The sequence below is a fragment of the Canis lupus genome, chromosome 7 (assembly GCF_003254725.2).
Source record: "Canis lupus dingo isolate Sandy chromosome 7, ASM325472v2, whole genome shotgun sequence".
Lineage (NCBI taxonomy): Eukaryota > Metazoa > Chordata > Mammalia > Carnivora > Canidae > Canis > Canis lupus.
The window spans coordinates 16,760,636-16,780,680 of record NC_064249.1 but is presented as its reverse complement, the minus strand read 5'-3'; the positions used below and the strand labels follow the sequence as shown (position 1 = coordinate 16,780,680).

The following is a 20,045-nucleotide window of genomic DNA, read 5'->3' as shown; positions in this document are numbered from 1 at the left end:
CAACCATTTCCTCTCCTGGGGCCTCTGAGAAAGGATGGACCTTTAAAAAATAACTACTCACTGCTGTGGGAAGACATGCAACCTCTCCCAAATACCCTACATTTCTAATCCAAGGACAAATTTAAATAATGTCATTTCTCCCTCATGTGCCCCCTTAAAGGGGAGATAAGCTTAGAGGGATGAAGACACTTCCTTTCCCTTTCATGGGAACAATTTCCTTTTGTAAGCTCTTCTCCCCCATCTCCTGCCTCTTTGCTGCCTCATGCCAAGCTTTTCCTGACATAATGGGGTTTTCAAAGGAACAAAAAGAGATCCTGAGGTTTATATTGAACATGCTGTGGAAAACAATGAGCTGAAACAGAACTGGTTTGCAGACTTTTTCTTAGAGACTTAAGATCCCCATGAATGCAAACCCCATGAATGAATGACTTCCAGGCCCTCAAAATATTTCTTTCTTTTCTTTCTTTCTTTCTTTCTTTCTTTCTTTCTTTCTTTCTTTCTTTCTTTCTTTCTTTCTATCTTTCCTTCTTTACTTTTTTTCTAAGTTTACCTGAAGTCTCCTTTACTCTCTGTATCAAAATACAAGGAAATGTTTGTGTCTGGTATGGTAAAGGCAGAGTTTGTTCTAGAACTGGAAACCAAACAGAGCAGGCTAAATTGATTGCAAATGTCTTAAGAGACTTTTACAGGAGAAAGCTCTCTTCATATCAATCCTGTCTTATTGTATCCTCTTAGAAGGGTTTTCCTTCCCATTCAAATCATCACCTGAACAACCTGAATCAGCAGCCAGCATAGCACAAGGTTTAGAACCCAGCCAGTCTACTCTGATTCATGAATATTGCCCCTGAGGAGAAAGCACACTGCTAAAGTGTCACCCTATCTCACACACAGGGTAAGCAGGGAATAGAGTTGAGTGGTTCTGAAACACCCACATCTGGCCACTACACCAAAATTATTTGTGCATCTCAACACAATGCTGTTTAGTTGGGGTTGACTGTCTTCCTGCCAGAGGGATCATCACCCTGTAGGAACATTAGTAAGGGTAGTCTCAGTACAGTCAGGCACTTGGGTCCATCAGTTCAAACTCTATAGTCATTTAAAAACACAGGGAGAATCCCGGAGTGTGGGGCCTTTCAGAATGTAGCGGAAATCCTAAATTCAGATAGCAGGGATTAAAAAGCAACTGCTGTACAATTGCTAGGCCATTATGGTGCAACATTTTGTATTCTTCCCCCGCCACAGATTCATTCATCAATAATAGAAGTCTACATCCGTTGCTTATGATGTAGCAGGCACTGTTCTAAACACTTTACCCATTATAACTCAATTAATTCTCACAACAATCCTATTAGTATATCATTTTTATAGATGAGGAAACTGACGTACAGAGAGATTAAGAAATTTGACAATTTCAGTCAGAGAAGGATAAATATTATATGGTCTCATTCATTTGGGGAATATAAAAAATAGTGAAAGGGAATAAAGGGGAAAGGAGAGAAAATGAGTGGGAAATATCAGTGAGGGTAACAGATCATGAGAGACTCCTAACTCTGGGAAACAAACAAGGGGTGGTGGAAAGGAAGGTGGGGAATGGGGGGATGGGCACTGAGGGGGGCACTTGACGGGATGAGCACTGGTGTTATGCTATATGTTGGCAAACTGAACTCCAATAAAAAAGTAATTAATTAATTAAAAGAAATTTGACAATTTCACACAGCAAGTCTGGTTCCAGAGTCTATGCTCTTAGTCACTCTGTATATTTTCTGTATTCAGTAAGTATTTATTAAGGGCCTACCGTGCACCAAACACTGTGAATATTATTGGACATATACAGATGTATATGATAGAGGCCTTAAGGAAGTTACATTTTAGTTTGGGAGGCAGCAATATAAAAACATGTAAGTCCCATTCATGTGATGAGTCTTATAAGACAGATGAGCAAAGGTATTACAAGATCACACAGTGGTCACTAACCCTAACCAGAAGGGTTAAGGATGTCTTCCTTGAAGAGGTAGGTGGTATACGAGAACCTTTTCACATACCAACACTGAAGTGTAACCATAATGAAAGGTCTGATATCCAGAATGTCCCTGGTTGGTTTAGACTGTGGAAGTTATTAAAAATGTCTTGCCATAACTCAAAGCGTCTTATACTGGGCAACCTGGGACTCTGGCTTCAGGAGACAATGGATAAAAATAAGAAGATACAAAGTTGATAGAGTGGACATAGAGAGACTCCCTGATGACAAGTGGGTGGCCCATGCTAAGAGCAAACTGATGAGCAGTGTCTTGAGGGCATAGGAACATGTGGATTCCTGGCAGGTGTTAATGCCCAAAGAAGTGACAAGAGTTCAGGAAATGGGTGAAAATATCCAGATTCCAAACAACCAGACTGCTCACAACTGCATCCCAATCAACATGTTGGGGGATGTGGGGCAGAGCTCAGATATCCAGAAAAGAGAGCTACAAGAATTTAGCAGAGTTTTAGGGCTCCATTTAAATAGGACAGAGTTAAGGGCAGGGTGCAGTCTCCATGAGATACTGGGATGCTATATGAGAGAGCAGAGATGGAAGTCCAGTCACACTCACTGGGACAATGCTTTGAAGAATGGAAGAACAATGTGATTCAGTGGACACACTGGTGTTTACTCACACCAGATACTGCAGAGCCAAGCTCTTTGAAGGCAAGGCTGTACAGTACCATTTACTGAGCTGAGGATCCTGCCCTGGCCAGGATTAAAGTCTGGACAAGGAAACCAAATGCAGAATCAGATTGATTTAAGTAATTTTATTAGACAACTTTGTGAAGAAATAACAGTATAAAAATAAATAGAAACAAACTTGAATTTGAATGTTACTCTGCCACTTACCAGATATGTATCTTTGAGTATGTGCCTTAACCTCTAATCTTCAACATCTTGGTGAAAAATATACTTTTGGCTTTGACAATTAAACATATTGATATTGATGAATATGAAAATGCCAACTAAATACAGTTCTTGACCCAGAGAAGGTGCTCAATAAATGCTATTTTCTCTCATTTACAGACCCCAATTGAACATTATTCAATCTCAAAATTCCATTTCTCATTACTGATGATACATATACTGTATTCATTTCAGCAAAAATACTTCAAGGCATTTTTAAATATTAATAACTTCCTAAGCAGGACACGTCCATTCTTTTGCCTCATATTAAAATTTGTGGCAGAGCCTAAAAGAAATTCATTCAGAATCCCAAAGAAGAGCCTTTGCTCTATCATCAAACCACAGGCTTTAGATTCAGCAAAGAGCTGGCTCTTCAAAGATTAATGCAATGCATCCCTACTGCTCATCCAAATTGTCATCTAGTTTTTCATTTGAATTATTTCTTTTCCTGTCCCTCAGATGAGTATGACTTAATCTCCAAAGCATGTATGATGAACACATTACTATTTCCTCCTCCAAGAATATGATGTTACAATGTGGGGCCCCATTCCTGAGCTGGATAAAGCAGAAGAGGTCATATTTCCAGTCTCTGTACAGTTCATTCACTAGTTTAATTTCACACAGAGCACATCTCTGTTCTATAGCCACAGACAACATTGCTTATCTTGGCAGCATTCCTCACAAATGTAAAACTTTGAGCACAGATAAGTCCAGTGACATGGCAGATGACTCAGTGCAAATTCAATCAGCAATGACCAAAAAAAAAAAAAAAAAGTCACAACCACTAAGTGCTATTCTAGGGTGAATCAAATGAATCACCTTTGTACTCATAGCTAGCAATATTTTGGTAGATGTTATAATTTAGATAAACAACATATTACTGTGAAATAATGATTATATGATTACATAAATACTATGAAAATTTTTGTCGACCAATCATCAGGTTTCTATTTCAACCTGTGTCCAGCAGTATGCCCATGCTTTGGGTTAATAGTGTAGTAGAATTAAAATTAATGAACATGATCTCAAGGACAGAGTGTCTAGTTAAAGAGAGAGAATCCCCATCCTGAAAAAAGAACAACCCCAAATAATTCCCCCATTGAGCATTGACAGCACAATGTAGATAGAAAAGAAAGAGACCAAAGTGGGCTAGAAGGTTTTGAAGTGTTCGTGGCCATCCTTCACAGGTCTGAAAGAGTAACATTTCTAAAAAACAAATCCAACCATGTGACTAGTCCCACCTAAAACCCTTCATTGACTCCTCAAGGCCCACAGAATAATTTCTGAAATTTTGAGTAAAGCACATAAGACTTTTTATTATTTGCTCCCTCTCAGTTTCATCCTTTGCGCCATTCCTTTTCTGCTAAAAATGCTTTCTAATACTACCTTTTACACAGTTTTCCCTCTTCCAGGAATATTTTCTCTCATTCTTCTTCTAAAATCCCACTTGCAGGGCTTTTCCTTTAAGAATGAACTCAAGTGGGGATCCCTGGGTGGCTCAGCGGTTTGGCGCCTGCCTTTAGCCCGGGGCGCGATCCTGGAGTCCCAGGATCGAGTCCCGCGTCAGGCTCCTGGCATGGAGCCTGCTTCTCCCTCTGCCTGTATCTCTGCCTCTCTCTATATATATCTATCTATCTATCGTGAATAAATAAATAAAATCTTTAAAAAAAAAAAAGAATGAACTCAAGTATTTGACTATACTCTGTGATTCAGAAATGGAACTTTTATTACATTTTTGACTATGTGATAGCATTAGTGTTACTTTAACATCAGTTTTATTACTTTTTTTCAAGATTTTATTATTTGACAGAGAAAGAGCACAAGCAGGGGAAGTGGCAAGCAGAGGGAGAAGGAGAAGGAGGCTCCCCACAGAACAGGGGGAAGCCCAAAGTGGGGTTTAATCCCAGGACCCATGGGACCCATGACCCAAGCCAAGGACAGACTCATAACCAACTGAGCCACTCAGGTGCCCCAGTTTTATTACTCTAAATGATACAGAGACTAACAGACAAAACTGGGGGCTGGCTCAAGAGAGAGAATCTACAGTGAATCCCCACTGCATAAAACTAGGACCCCAAAATGTTATTCCCTCTACTTTAAGGTGAACTAAGAATGGCATGCCCTCTACAACAATGTCATAAAACTTGCTTATCTTAAAATATGGTACTGAATAGGGGCAAGGGTGAGTTGGGGAGGGGAGGGAGTCATTTCCCCTTGGAACTAATTACCATAAATACACCCATCCATAGATTTTCAGCCTATAGTCACATTGAGTAGTCTGAAGAACTTCAAGCTAAGAATTTACTTTAAAGTGACTTCCAGTTGATAGGGCTCTCAGCAGTAAATGCAAATTCTCAAGAGAGAAAACTCCCTTCATTCCAAGAAAAGTGAACCCACAGTGAAAAGTCACAAAAGAAACAAAACATCATGGTCAAAAGGCAACAGAAAGAACAGATAGCGAAACAAGACCCACAGTTGTTAGAATTGCCAACTCAGAATATAAAACTATTATATTTAATATTGTTGGGAAACACTCCCCCATGGGTCTCTCTTGCTTCTAGATGTCTTGCTTTCTCTGCTGAAAGATCAAGGCCTGGCTGGTCTTTATTCAGATCATTTTTCAGGCCTGTGTTTGCAGTCTATTGTTAACCTTAAAGGATAAGGTAATATCCCCCACTAGGAGAAAGTACAAGCTTACTTGCTGTCTACTGTAAACTGTAAACTGATAAGTTTCCCAAAGTCAGTGATCTTCTCTGTGCTGGCAAGCATCTAGGCCCTGGAGGAACTGTGACATAGGGTACCAAAACAGACATGTTTACACTCTGGCCACTGTTTCTTCTGTCTCTGAGACACAGCAGTCTCATGTCTTCTTTCAGTATCTAACCTTGGCAAGTTAACTTGCAAATAGTATAAAATCTCATAGCCTTCACAGTTCTTGACAAATAGTCTTCAAAAATAAAAATAAGAATAGAAAGCAAGACATTAAACAATGACTAGAAATTAAAAAAAAAAAAAAAACGAACTTCTAGAAAAAAAAAGTAGAACAATTGAAATTTAAAACTCAGTGGCTGGGTTAAAAGAGCAGATTAGATAGAAGGAAAGAATTAGGGAATTGTAATATAGATCTAAAATTAATCAGAACACAACATGGAGAAAAAAGAGAGGGTAAGGAACATAAGCAAAGAGTGAGAAAAAAAATAATTCTTGTTGAAGTTACAGAATTAAAATAAAGCAAAACCAATTATTTGAAAGGAAAATTACAGAGGTGTTTCCAGACTGAGGGAAGATGACATTCACATATTTGGGAAACCCTATGAATTTCAATAGGTGAAATAAAAAGAAACCCACACCTCAACATAGAAGAATGAAATTACAAAACAGCAAAAATATAGAGAAGATCTAGCTAGTTAAAAAAGACATATCCATAGGAATAAAAATTAGACTTTTAGCTAGTTTACAACAGAAGCACTGGAAAGCAGAGGACAATGGAATATTTCTAATGTACTGAAAGAGAATAACCTAGAATTCTGCACTCATCTAAACTATCATTCTAAGAGTAGGCTCAAAATAAAGGCATCTTCAGACAAAAAGAAAAAAGGAAATAAAGACTCTTGCTATATATAGTTAGACCTCAGAAAAGTAAATTCTAAAAAAGAGAGAGAAAAAAACAAAATTATCTATGATGGAGTGATATACATCAAGAAATGATGAGTAAAAAATGAGTTTCTATTTTATAACAACTAGATTAAATAATTTAAAAATTCAACAATTACAAAAGTTGACAAAAATGTAGAATAAGAAAATGTTATGCACTGCTGCTGGAAGTGTAAATTAGTACTGTTTTGGAATAACTTGCAATAACTTGCAAAACATAACTTGCATATTCAACTACAAAATTCATCTAGTAGGTATTAATCTAGAAAGATTCCTATACATGGAGCACTCTTACACCAGGCACAGACATGTATAAGGATATTGACAGCAGATTGTTCATAATGGCAAAAAAAGACTAAGTAGTTGAAATATCCATGAACATAAATATGAATAAATAAGTCATGGCATAACCACATAATGGCATATTATTCAACAATAAAAATTAATGAATTACTACTAAAAATCTTAGAAACATGTTGAGTGCAAGAAGTGGGTCACCAAAGAAATCAGATCTATATCATATGTAAGACCAAATAACTAGCTTATATAACTAAACAATATTGTTTGGGGATATATTTATATTCAATAAAAACTTTTAAAAAGCTAAAGAATGATCAAACCAGATTTCAAGAAAATGGTTAACTTTGCAGGGAAAAGAATCAAGGGGACAGAGAATAGGCTCTGAAAGAGTCCACATATGAATTCAACATATTGATAAAGTTGCAGTTCTTAAGTTCATTGTGAACTCACAGTGTTTGTTTTAATATTATACTCTATAACTTACATGTATATTATTTTGTAGATATCAAATATTACAATGTAAAGAAATTAACATTTAGGAAAAAGGAAAAGGAGAAGAAAAAAACTTCCTCAATCATAGTTATGAAAAGTTTCATAAACTTTGGTGTAGGATAAAATATTGGTGAAATAGTGAGGGTGAAATATTTGAAGCATATCCATTAAAGTCAATGCTTAGACAAGATAATCACTGAATATCATAAAGATATTGATACTCTCCAAATTAATCAACAAATTTATTTCAATCCCAATCAAATTTCCAGCAGACTTTGCTTTTTCTCCAAATTCACAGAACTTAACAAGCTCATCCTAAATCCATATAGAAAATGTAACTTCCAAAAACAGCCAAAATAATTTTGAAGAGCTATAATTCAGTGGAGGCACATGTCCAATTAGATATCCATGTTTCCTTTAAAGCTAAAACTGTGGAGAGAGTATCACATCAACAGAGAGAGTATGTAAAGAAATATGATACATGAGAAGATTCCTAACTACAGAAGAATTAGGGACATTCAAAAAATGGTGCTAGGATAACTGATTATCCATATGGGAAAAATTCACGTTAAAACAACAAGAGCCCATTTCAAAACAATCAGATTAACTGATATTTAAAGGGTCTGACAAGATTGGTAACTGGTGAAGATACAGAACAGAGGGACTTCTCATACGCTGCTTGTGGGGATATAAATTCATGTCCTCATCTTGGAAATAAATCTGATAATAACTAGTAAAACTGAAGGTTTTCATACTTTATAATCCAGCAGGCCACTTCCAGGTGCCTCTGTTAAAGAATATACTACACTACCTTGTATTGAAAAGTCCCTAAAAGTTAATAAGGGAAGAGAAACAAATTTGATGCAATAAATAGAATATAAAGAAGTAAAATGTGAATAAGCTAAAACTATATGTGTCAAGTATAGAAAACAGATAAGGTAGAAACTAAATGTTAAGTTTTTAAAAAGCTATATAGAAGTAGACATGTAGCATAAAGCTTATGCAAAATTTAAAAGATCTACATCAATACTATATATTGGATATGTGGATAACAGGTATGTACTATATATAATGAAATATGTGTAAGAATGGTTAATGCCTAATTTAGGAAAGGGATTACCTTGGAGAAAAGGGGAGAAGAATAAAATTGGGTGGTAGAGTTAGCACTACGTCAACGTAAGCAAGGCACTTCAAAATATAAGGACTCATTAACTCTCAAATTTGTGCAAGTACAGGAAACAAATCTGTTTCCTTAAATTTGTGCCCTCAGCACCTCACCTATCTCACCCTAGTCTTGGTCCTGTTAGGCGGGATGCATAGAGACTTCAACTGCTCTCTGTGGAGCTTTATTCCTTTAAAAAAAAAAAAAATCTGTTGGGAAAAGATCCATATAGAGGTTTGTACTTGCTTGGGTAGCATTCACATGTTTAAAATGGCACTTGTTAAGTTACTTTCTTGAACTGGAATTGTCACAACATGTGGATATTAGACATTTGGACTCCAAACACAAGTGCTGTGCGGACTTGCTATAATGATCTCTCATAGAAGATTCTTTTTCTCTTTACATAATAACCAGGAAAAAAGACATGTGACTGAGTTTGGCAGTGAGCCCCCAACTCCCATGGCTTTGCATTTAGAGCAGATACATATGAGAATAAAGAGAGGGTGGGGAAAAGATTGGAATTTATAGCAGGGGTAGTGCCCTGAGCAGTTCTTACTGACTTGGCTCCTGTCTACTTTCCAAGCCTTTCAAAACCTCTCATCAATTCTGTGAGCCTTCCAATATCCTCCAACAATTTCCCATTTTCCCTAAATTAGTCAGAGTGAATATCTGTTGCCTGCCACCAAAGAGCTCTAACGGTTACACTGAGCCTCATGCTGTCAAACAATAAATTTTTAGAGGTGCATGGGTGGCTCAGTTGGTTAAGTGTCTGCCTTCGGCTCAGGTCGTGATCCCAGGATCCTGGAATCAAGCCCCACATCAGGCTCTCCACTCAGTGGGAAGCCTGCTTCTCCCTCTCCCCGCTGGTCATGCTATTTCTCTCTCTTTCTCTCTCTTGCTATCTCTCTCTCAAGTGGATAAATAAAATCTTAAAAAAAAAAAAACAGTAAAAAAGAAAACTACAATTTTCTTAAAAACAAAACTGAATTTATATAATTCCACTGTTATGATTGATCCTTAGGAACTAACTTTTCACCACAATTTGAATTCCCACTTAGGACTGATAAGATCCTACAAGGAGAATGTCTACTTGTATATTTTGAGCTCTGTCAATGCCACATCTTTTGGCTAAATCACTGTGGAGTTATTAATGTCCAAGGAACACACTCCTGACACTGTTCTCTGTTCATGGTTGGCCCCTGAATAAAAATTTGCCAAGCTGGCCTTCGGTGCTGACTCCACTAAGAAACTAGAGTCTCAAGTCTAAGAAAATCCATCATTGTACCAACTGAGCCATTCAGAGTTGTCTTACCTCCTCTGTCTTTAAAACCTCCCATATCCGAGCATGGTCTTCCACCAGCCAGGGTCCTGGGCTTTCTACCTTGGTGGAAAGTTTGAATTTAGATGCCACTTGAGCAGGTTCTCCCACAGATTTACCCTCCATCTTGAAGGAGCCAGGCAGGAGGCATTACGGATCTGTGTGGAAGAATAAAGTGTGATCCAGGTTAAAACATGAATTACCATTAAAAAAAAAGATATGAATGCAAGTTATTATGTGTGATTTGTGGATAATGAGACCATTGAAGACAATGTCACAACAGATATCAACTTTGATGACCACTTTTTTACATATATTAAATATTCATTATTGCTATTTTAATGCAGGCTTCTGGAGGCAGGGGTGCATTTTGGTAAAGAATGCAATTTCTTTACGAAAAAATAGATAGAAATTTTAAAGCAAAGTAAGAAGCATCATCTGCCTATTATGCCTGTATGTCACTTTGCTCTAGCCCCCCTCAGGAGGTAAGATGGAAATGGGTGCAGAGACAAGCCCAAATGAAGTTCTTGAATTTTCATGCTGTATATTGCATGTGGAAGAAGTACTGGCGTCAGGAGTCTTCCTCCTCAAACATCTATTGGGTACTTGTTTATATTAGGCTCCAAGCTAGGCATACACAAATCATTTGGTAATTTGGTTCTTAACCTTAAGAAACTTAATGTCCTGGGGCAGAAAGAGTTATAAACAAGTCATCACAATATGGTATATGGCCACATCTTAAATGCCACAATATTTTTTTTTTCAAACTGCAGTGGAAGCATGGAAAAATATTCTACTCAATATTTATTGGCTACATTACTTTCCTGAGCCTTAGATTCATCAGCAGTTGCTGTAAAGACAATGTTTTAAAACTGATACCAATCCTATAACGTCTTCTTCCTTGACATCTTTCCATCACCACTGGCTTGTTTGGAATCACATCATGCCTGCTCCTCGCCATCCTGTCCAAAGGAATCTCCTGCCTCCATTCCCGTCCTCCTCTATCCTTCTCAGAGTAATTTTTTTTTAAAAGTAAATCTAAAAATGATGTTCCACCTACTTAAAATTTTCCCTAGGGACGCCTGGGTGGTTCAGCGGTTGAGCATCTGCCTTCGGGTCAGGGTCTGACCCCAGAGTCCTGGGATTGAGTCCCACCCCAGGCTTCTTGCATGGAGCCCGCTTCTCCTCCCTCTGCCTATGCCTCTGCCTCTCTGTGTGTCTCTCGTGAATAAATAAAATCTAAAAAAAAAAAAAAAAAAAAACCTTTCCCTAAAGAATAAAATTTAAACCCCTCTTTGCCTGGCTTCCTCCACCTCCCTTCTTTCACCATACCCTTAGGCCTCCTCAGTCATCATTGTACCCATCTGAAGGTATGTATGGATCTCAAATATATCCAGCACCTTAAGGCTTTGTTTCTGACATCTCTTCCCACCCCTACTCCAAGGGAATAAAGACCCCTTCTCCATTGTTACTCCATCTATATACTCTGGACAGATTTCTATTGTGCCACCTGTTAACATTTTTATTTACTTGCTTTCAACTCTATTTTCACCCTCTGTCTTTTAAGCATCTTGACACTAGGGATGGCATCATATACAGAGTAAATACTTATTTTTTTTAAGATTTTGTTATTTATTTGTTCATGAGAGAGAGAAAGGGGTGGGGGGCAGAGACACAGGCAGAGGGAGAAGCAGGCTCCATGCAGGGAGCCCGATGTGGGACTCGATCCCAGGTCTCCAGGATCACACCCTGGGCTGAAGGCGGTGCTAAACTTCTGAGCCACCCGGGCTACCCTACAGAATAAATACTAAACAAATGTTTGATGAATTAGTTAATTCAGTAAATCATGAGAATCCAGTGAAAATGTGGCAGCAGATCCAATATATTCAAATAACAGATGTAAAAATCAAATTACCTCTTATTTTTCACTTTTTGATTGATTTAGTGGGCTATACGGTCTTCATGAGAAAGAGCCAAGTCTAATGTTCATCATGCATCCCCAAGCACCGAATTGCTCATTAGTACACAGACTAGCTTTCATGGAAATGTCTTCAAGAATTGAGCATGTCTGCAAAAAGCAGGTTTTATGCTCACATAACCTATTGCCCAAATAAAAGTAAACAGAAATGAGTATTGAGAAGCCTAGCAGGGCTAGTTGGTCAGAGGATTTGAGAAAAACATCTTTGGCAGCAGACTTCCTTCTCTGCTTCACGTGCTCCATCTGGAAGCCATGGAGAGCAAACCATCTGCTTGCGGAGAGCAATGATGAGGAAACTGCTAACCAAAACCATCGTGCAGTACTTACACACATGGAGCCCTGAATACAATCCTACTAGGAGGCAGGAAACAAAACCTTTATAATTAATGAACAAAGTTCATGTGAGAGGATATGCTAATAAATGATGCTGACACATACAGGCAAGGAAATAAACAAAGCAAAGTCATGTGGAGGTTTCAGTCCCAAAAAAGGAAACTAAAATAAACAGGCCAAATGGAAATAGGCCAGATTAGTAGGGAAGGAAATTCCATCATTGTTATTGGAGATAATACTGTAAACAACAAATAATAAATCAAAACAAAGTGGAAAAGCTACATAAAATGGTTTTAGCTCTCTCTTCTGCATATCATGGAAACCTAGTTGGACAAAATAGATGAACTATAACATCTCAGGGTGAACAATGGAACATCTGTAAGCATAACGCATCCTGGTGACCCCACAGCTTTCACTCTACTGCTGCCCACAATTGCTTTCTCATCAATACAGTGTGGGTGAGAATTGGCAAATTTTCAGTATTGGAGACTGAACTCTACTGTGTACTGACTTCCCACAGATTTTTCCTTGCCCTGTTTGGGAAGAAGATGCAATTTAATGAGCTTTAAACCATTATGAAGTACTTGGGAACTCATGATGGAAGCAGAGAGGCAGCCAGTGACTAGGATGCTCTTCAAACGTTTCGAGATCCTCCACATCATCCGAGATTTGAGGTCTCTTCATCCATTCTCAGAATCTCTCCTCACCCACAAAACGAAATGACCATATATGCAACATATTTTGAGCTCCCATTGCATATCAGCCACCGTGCTAGGACTTTTCACATTATCTCTACACTACACAGTAACCTGGTCAGGTGGACTTAACCATTTTACAGCCCTGAAAAATTAGATGCAAGGCAGCTAAGTAATTTTAATACACTGCTAGGAAGTTGTAGAGTTCTGAAGTTTATGCTTTCTCTCCTAGAAAAAGTTCAGCAGAACTTCAAACCTTACCCTACATCCCCTCACGGGTAGAATGAGACCTCCCTCTCCTGCTCTTTCCCTCATGGATTAGAGTTAAGTAATGGATCAGTGTCTAAGCTAACTGGCCCACTAGTGCCCACTTGAGAGGTGGTCATGTCTAATGAGTATACAGGTAAGAGTGGGATAGATACAGAGAGGGAAACATCCTGGGAAAATAGAGCATTCCTTTTCCATTTTACTCCCATCTCAACTCAATTTCTTTTCTTTTCTTTTTTTTTTTTTAATTTTTATTTATTTATGATAGTCACAGAGAGAGAGAGAGAGAGAGAGGCAGAGACACAGGCAGAAGGAGAAGCAGGCTCCATGCACCAGGAGCTCGATGTGGGATTCGATCCTGGGTCTCCAGGATTGCGCCCTGGGCCAAAGGCAGGCGCTAAACCGTTGCGCCACCCAGGGATCCCTCAACTCAATTTCTTTTTCTTCTTCTTCCTCTTCCTCTTGGTCTTCTTCTTTTTAACTAATCTCTACACCCAACGTGGGGATCAAGAGTCACATGCTCCATCAACTGAGCCAGCCAGATCCCTCACCCCATCTCAACTTCTGACCAGGGTAGCTGTTATTGGTGTGACCTGCACAGTCACACAACACCCCATGCCCAGAAGGGCCCCAGGTTTGGTTGAATGTTCTATCAATGTGTTGAAACTTAATTTTTACACAAAAATCCCTGAATTTTCATTTTCCACTGGTCCCCCAAATTATAGCCAAATTCTGCTGCTGATCCACCTTTTTACCTCTTCAGATCTTAAGTTCCACTCCATATCTTCTTTAAACAATTCATACATTTATTTATAGGTTTCCTATTTTCCTAAAATGAGCCTATAGAAGTCTATATAGTGGGGCTATTTCTCGTTAGAATGAAAATAAGAGGAATATGTAGACCTTCTACTACCTTTGATATGCCGCATATCTTAGAGTTGAACTCCTGTCTTCTTTCTTAAAACACGTGGTCAAGGCTTACAAGCCAACTTCCCTGCAAATACCACTAATATAAGCCCATTCAATGAATAAGATGAAATCACTATAAACCTAAAGGCAGAATCTTCAATTCCACTTAATATTTGGTCTAAAATATCATAAGCCTATAAGATTTTTGAGGAATCCATTTTTGAAAAACCGTCATCCTAAAATACCTAATATCAACAAAACAAAATTTATTTATTTTATTATTTTTTTATTGGTGTTCAATTTGCCAACATATAGAATAACACCCAGTGCTCAACCCTTAAGTGCCCCCCTCAGTGCCCATCACCCAGTCACCCCCCTACACCCACCTCCCTTTCTACCATCCCTTCAAAACAAAATTTAAACCCGTGGATGGTGAGATCATCCTTAAGTTAGAGGTGGGTTAGAGAAAGGAAGCTTTAAGTATAGAAAGACAAATATCTGATCAGAGAACACAGGAGCAAAATTTAGCTCAAAACCTTAAAAAGAGGGGCGCCTGGGTGGCTCAGATGTTTGAGCATCTGCCTTCAGCTCAGGTCCTGGGATCGAGTCCCACATTGGGCTCCCAGCTTAGCAGAGAGTCTGCTTCTCCCTCTCTCTCTCTGCCTCTCCCCCTGCTTGTGCTCTTTCTGTCTATCTGTCTCTTTCTCTCTCTCCCTCAAATGAATAAATGAAAAATATTTTTTAAAATATTCAAGAGAAAATTGCTAGAGAAGTGCCTTTTGTAATTGTAAAAGGATTTGACTGTACACTGTCCCTACTTCATGAAACAGAGAAGTAAAATAAGAACAGGGAAGATAAGTCTGGTGGTATGGAAGAAAGATGCTTTCACTTGACACTGAGAACCAATTGCAGATGAGAAAAAGCCATGTAAAAATTCTTAAGATCATTTTGCTTCAAATCCTAGAGCCCTAACATTCCTACCAAAGCTTAAAGATTTGTGTTGCTGTTGTTGTTGTTTTTCAGTTTGGTTAAATCCAAATACCATCTTCTTTTTCTTTTTTCTTTCTTTCTTTCTTTCTTTCTTTCTTTCTTTCTTTCTTTCTTTCTTTCTTTCTTCTTTCTTTCTTTCTTTCCTTCTTTCTTTCTTTCTTTCTTTCTTTCTTTCTTTCTTTCTTTCTTTCTTTCTTTCTTTTTGAAGAGGGAGAGAGTGTGAATGAGTAGAATGGTGGGGGAGGAGCAGAGGGAGAGGGAGAGAGAATCTTAAGCAGGATCTACACCCAACATGGAGCGTGATGCAGCATGAGCCAAGATCAAGAGCTAGAGGCTTTTTATTTTATTTTATTTATTTATTCATGAGAGAGACAGAATGAGAGAGAGGCAGAGACATAGGCAGAGGGAGAGGGAGAAGCAGGCTTCATGCAGGAATCCCGATGTGAGACTCAATCACCGGACCCAGGATCACACCCTGAGCCAAAGGCAGACGCTCAACTGCTGAGCCACCCAGGCGTCCCTAGAGCTGGAGGCTTAAGTGACTGAGACACCCAGGTGGCCCAGGGGCTAATCTTAAAAACATAAGTATTAAGTGATCATCTAAGAACATAAAAGCTTGCCATTACTAGTATCTGTTGTTGTGATTTGATAAAAATTATCTATAATTCTCACAGATACAACCTTTTTGAAGCATGGCTTTAAAAATAAGTCCTAGGCACAATTTCGCTGAAATCTGTATTTATTTTATTAATACCCATGCTGGATTTTGTTTGATAAATCAATCTTTACTGAATTTGACTTTCTCTTCTATCATAGTAAATAATATATGAGACATCCCACTAAATCATTATCTTTTTCCCCTCCCTCTCCTCCTTACATTTTTTCAGAAGGAAGTATTCAGAACCTATATACCATTCAGAACCTTACTGGAATGCTTTGGTGTTTCTAGCCTTTGTCTAGCAGAGCCGTGTTTCTCTTCTGCTCCTGCAGATTCCATTGTATGCATTGATAATACAGCATTTCTATTTGGTTCCCTTACACACATACACTCTTGCTTCTGCCTAGAAAAATCTTTTAATCTTTTTAACTCAATTCAGATTTCTCCTAATCTTGAAAATGTCTCTGATATTTGCCCTATTCTAGTCTTCTTCCCATGATTACTTGTGTTTCTGCCATTTCTTTCCTCCTAACTTCTTTCATCCTCATTCTGCTTCCTAATGAGCTCAGGTTCTGTGCAGATAAGACAGGCTTCTTTACCTCTGGTTATCATCAACTCTTTCACCTGAATGTCTATGTATCAAGAACAGTCTTTGCATTTTAGTGTGTTTTACAGGGTTCAGAATGGCATAGTACAACGCACACTGGAATCCCAGGCAGGAGACCTGGGTTTAAATCATAAGACTACAGTAAGTTCTCTCTGTAACACTTGGGCAAACCATTTCACTGTCCTCAGCCTCATGTACCTCATCTTTAACATGAATAAATAGACCAATAACACCGCTGAGACCCCCCTCCCACAGAGATAAAATAAAGTACTCACCTCTCCCCCACCCCAAATGTAGAAAGCAAAACTAATGTGCACTGAAGTATTTTTCCAGTAGAACTGAGGGATTTATACTACTAAACACAATGGTGAAAAGTGGTGATTTCCATAGGTCACTCGCATACTATACTTATGCCCGCATGATGCATGCATTCATTACTCAAAAGTCAAACAAATGGTATGATGTTATCATAGCCCCTTGGCATTCATAGATTTAACACCTGAGTTGTGACTCTTCAGGAAGAACTCAAAATTCTCTAATGTGTAGTCAACTGTAAATTTTGCTGAGGCTTTGTAAGGCTGGTGTTTGGGTGAGCTCAGTGATCCTTAGCATCCAAATCTTGGTTCAGTGGTAGACATCTCTAATCATGATTGATATTGTGGTACTCATAAACTGGGGCATCCAAGGAGGTCATAAGAGACAGCCTTCCCAGTTGTAGGGGTGCATCACAGTGGTCTCTTCATTCTGAAAACGGAGACAGAAGCAGCTGTCCAGAATCTAGGATCTCTGTGCAGAAATGGAGACTAGAGCATAGAGAGACACAAGACAGAAAGAACTCCAGGGAGTCATGGTATACATTTCTAGCACTAAGCAGCACTCGTCCTGGGAAAGCAGGCACGTCAGATTGCTTCAGAGCAATACTGAAACATCGGTTGTGTTTGAAGTAACAATTTATGTCAACGTATTAGGAGGGCAACAGATCTTCACTGTCTCCTCCTTTGTGGGAACTCAGCAGCATTCTAGCCTCTAACAGGCAACTCACTTATATTCTGCGTATTGGTTTCTTTGGCTCTTCTCGATTTACTCTGGTCTCCACTGCTGGACTATCAGCTCTTTGAGAGACTGAACATAAATGTATCATATTCCTTCAATTTTTTTCAAAAAGCTCAATCACCCTTTAAAAAAAAATTTTGTTTTCTTTCCACTAAAAAAATATACTTCACTGGAGTAGCAGTTTAAGCATTTACTACTATGATGTATTTTGGAACAAATGTCAATCATTGGGCAACCATTTTCAAAGGAATTTTAATTATGTACTGTCTTCACTGAAACTGAACAAGGTTGCACAATGGAACCTTGGAATCAGAAGTGACTTTCTCTGGGAGCAACTGTCTCCTGTTAAATGTAGAAAATTGAAGTAGTGCAAGACATTCCTGCTTCATTCAAGTTGATAGCTTTTAAAGGCTGGTCCAACTGCACTTCAGACTTCGTGAGCTACCACCTTCCCCTCCCCCCACTGATAATCCTTGGCAGAAGTTTTTAATAATAACTCAAAAAAAGAAAAACCCAGACTGGGTTTTGTACTACCCTTGTGAACCTCCCTGGAGAAATGTTGCTCTTTGCTTAGCAATTCCTGCTCAGCACAGAAAGCCAACACAAGGAAAACAGCTGGGCTCCCTTCCTTGTCTCCGTTTAGTGCGGGCAGTCTGGAAACAGATCTGCACAGGCAGACATGGGGGAGGGAAGGGGGAGGATACCTAAACAGAACAGAGTCCGAGATCTAGAAGAATCCCTCAGCATTGTAAGAGAGACAGAAAGAATTCTAAGGGGCGGAATTTTTTATGGCCTGCGTTTTTATCACAATAAAAAGCTCAGCGATTATGTTGCTTGAAAGTGCAGAATGAGATGAAACTGTAAATCACATGACCATTCCAGGCTCAAATGTTTCACAATTCTGTGGATTCCAGCTTTAACTGGCTGAATGAGGGCAAAATGCAAAAACCATCAGGGGAGCATCACACAGTTCAATAGTCACAGGCTAATCTTTATCTTCGAGTTGAAGGAAGTCAAGCTGACTCAGGTCGGAGTCATTCTTTAGGTCCCGACATACACTATAGCAGTCCGGTAGCGATATAGCATTCACCGTGCCAGGTGCCGGATTCGCACATCACGAGCATCAGTTCATCCTCACAGAGACTGAGGAAAAGCTCAAGATCAAGAGAGGTGAAGGAACAAGCTCCAGAGTTTCTGTCAAGCTGGCCGGACCACAGAGCTGTGTCCTCACTGCTACAGACAAGGCCATACCTTAATCATCAATGTTCCACTCACAAAATAGCATCATATCAATGTTGAAAAATCTAAATTCCCAGGAATCTGGGCTCTTGAAAGGATTTAGAGGTGGGCTTCTCACAAGAGCCATGCAAAAATCTGAAAATCTTACATTCAGGGAAGGAAGTCTGTTGAGTTTATCAGTTAATGCACAAAATCATTTTAACTAACTTCTGAATAGATTGGCCTTTCCACATATCTGGTTAAAGAGCAGTCTGTTCTCAATCTTTTACTTTACTAAAAACAGAAGTTTAATCTATTTAATTACAGTCACTTTATAGGACTATAGGATAACAGCAGGTCTCTATGGGGAAGGGAGAGATCTCTTAAGAAAACACTTCTGGGAGAAGCACATACAGTGAATTGGCACTAGGCCAATCCTCATTCTCTTTCCGAGTCTCTAAGCAGCAAGGATACCATTCTTTTCCCCCCATATATTCTTAACTACACCTCTTTTTCATTAGATCAGAGAACATCTTGTCCCATATGGACAACTCTGATTAGTTTCACATAGTAATGATTAAATCTAGCTGGTATTGCTAAATACCCAGACACCAATTTGCTAGACTAACTAGGTGCAGGAAGCTTTATAATATGAGCAGCATCTTCATTTTCATCTACGTTGTTCCTTCCCTGATCTTGGCCTCTAAAATAGGCATTAATGCCCATAAGTGATGCTAAGGCCAAAGGAATGGGTCCAATATTCATCCAGCATGGGGGAGGGAGGGATCTGCATGCCTTGTGTTAGGGAGAGTTCTCCCACTGTCTCACATTTTTTACTTTCTTCTTGGCTTTTTTGGTCTGTACCCATGATGGAACATGGTAAACTTACCCCATGTGGGATCAAAAACTCACTGACCCAGATGGACTCAGAAACATTAAAGAGACAATGAAAGGGAGGAGAAACCACTGGAGATACTGCTTCCTGACTCTTGATTCTGGCACAGATCTAGTGGGCTTGTCCCCTTGGTGATCTGTGTGCCCTAGGTGAATGCAACAAAAAGTCAAAATCATCTTATGAAATTCTAAGAAACCCTCCCAAAAGCCTGAGTTTGCTGTAGCCTAGGGACATTTTTGTCAGGAAAGGCAGCTATATTGGTTGCATTTCATGTACATTGGAAAAGAGGCCATCATTATTTTCAAATATTTTTACTCAATGTATTCAATTGTTTTCAGTCTCTTAGTGAACTCTGTGAGGACACTCAACATCTCTGTTTCTTCTGTGTTTGTTTTGTTTCATGCCAAGCTCTGTGCATGTATGCCATAGATGAGAGGTCCTGAATTCACAGGTACGCGTATTGGCTGATAGGCTACTATTGAATTTTCCTTTCACAGTCATTAAGGATGGAACTCTCATGTTATTTTGGAGTGAACCAAAAGATCTGAAGTCTCAATGAGACAACCGAAAACCAAATTCATTCCCAAATC

The 20,045-nt window shown here is 38.9% G+C and overlaps 1 protein-coding gene across 2 annotated transcripts in view; it reads right to left on the bottom strand.

The window, feature by feature from the left end:
• Positions 1-20,045, bottom strand: part of RGL1 (ral guanine nucleotide dissociation stimulator like 1) — a 250,144-nt gene that overhangs the window by 150,055 nt on the left and 80,044 nt on the right. For both annotated transcript variants that reach the window (XM_025430066.3, XM_025430063.3), the window contains exon 2: positions 9,847-10,010. In XM_025430066.3, coding sequence (XP_025285851.1) covers positions 9,847-9,978 — 132 coding nt within the window. In that variant the 5' untranslated portion in view covers positions 9,979-10,010. The remainder of the gene's footprint in view (positions 1-9,846; positions 10,011-20,045) is intronic.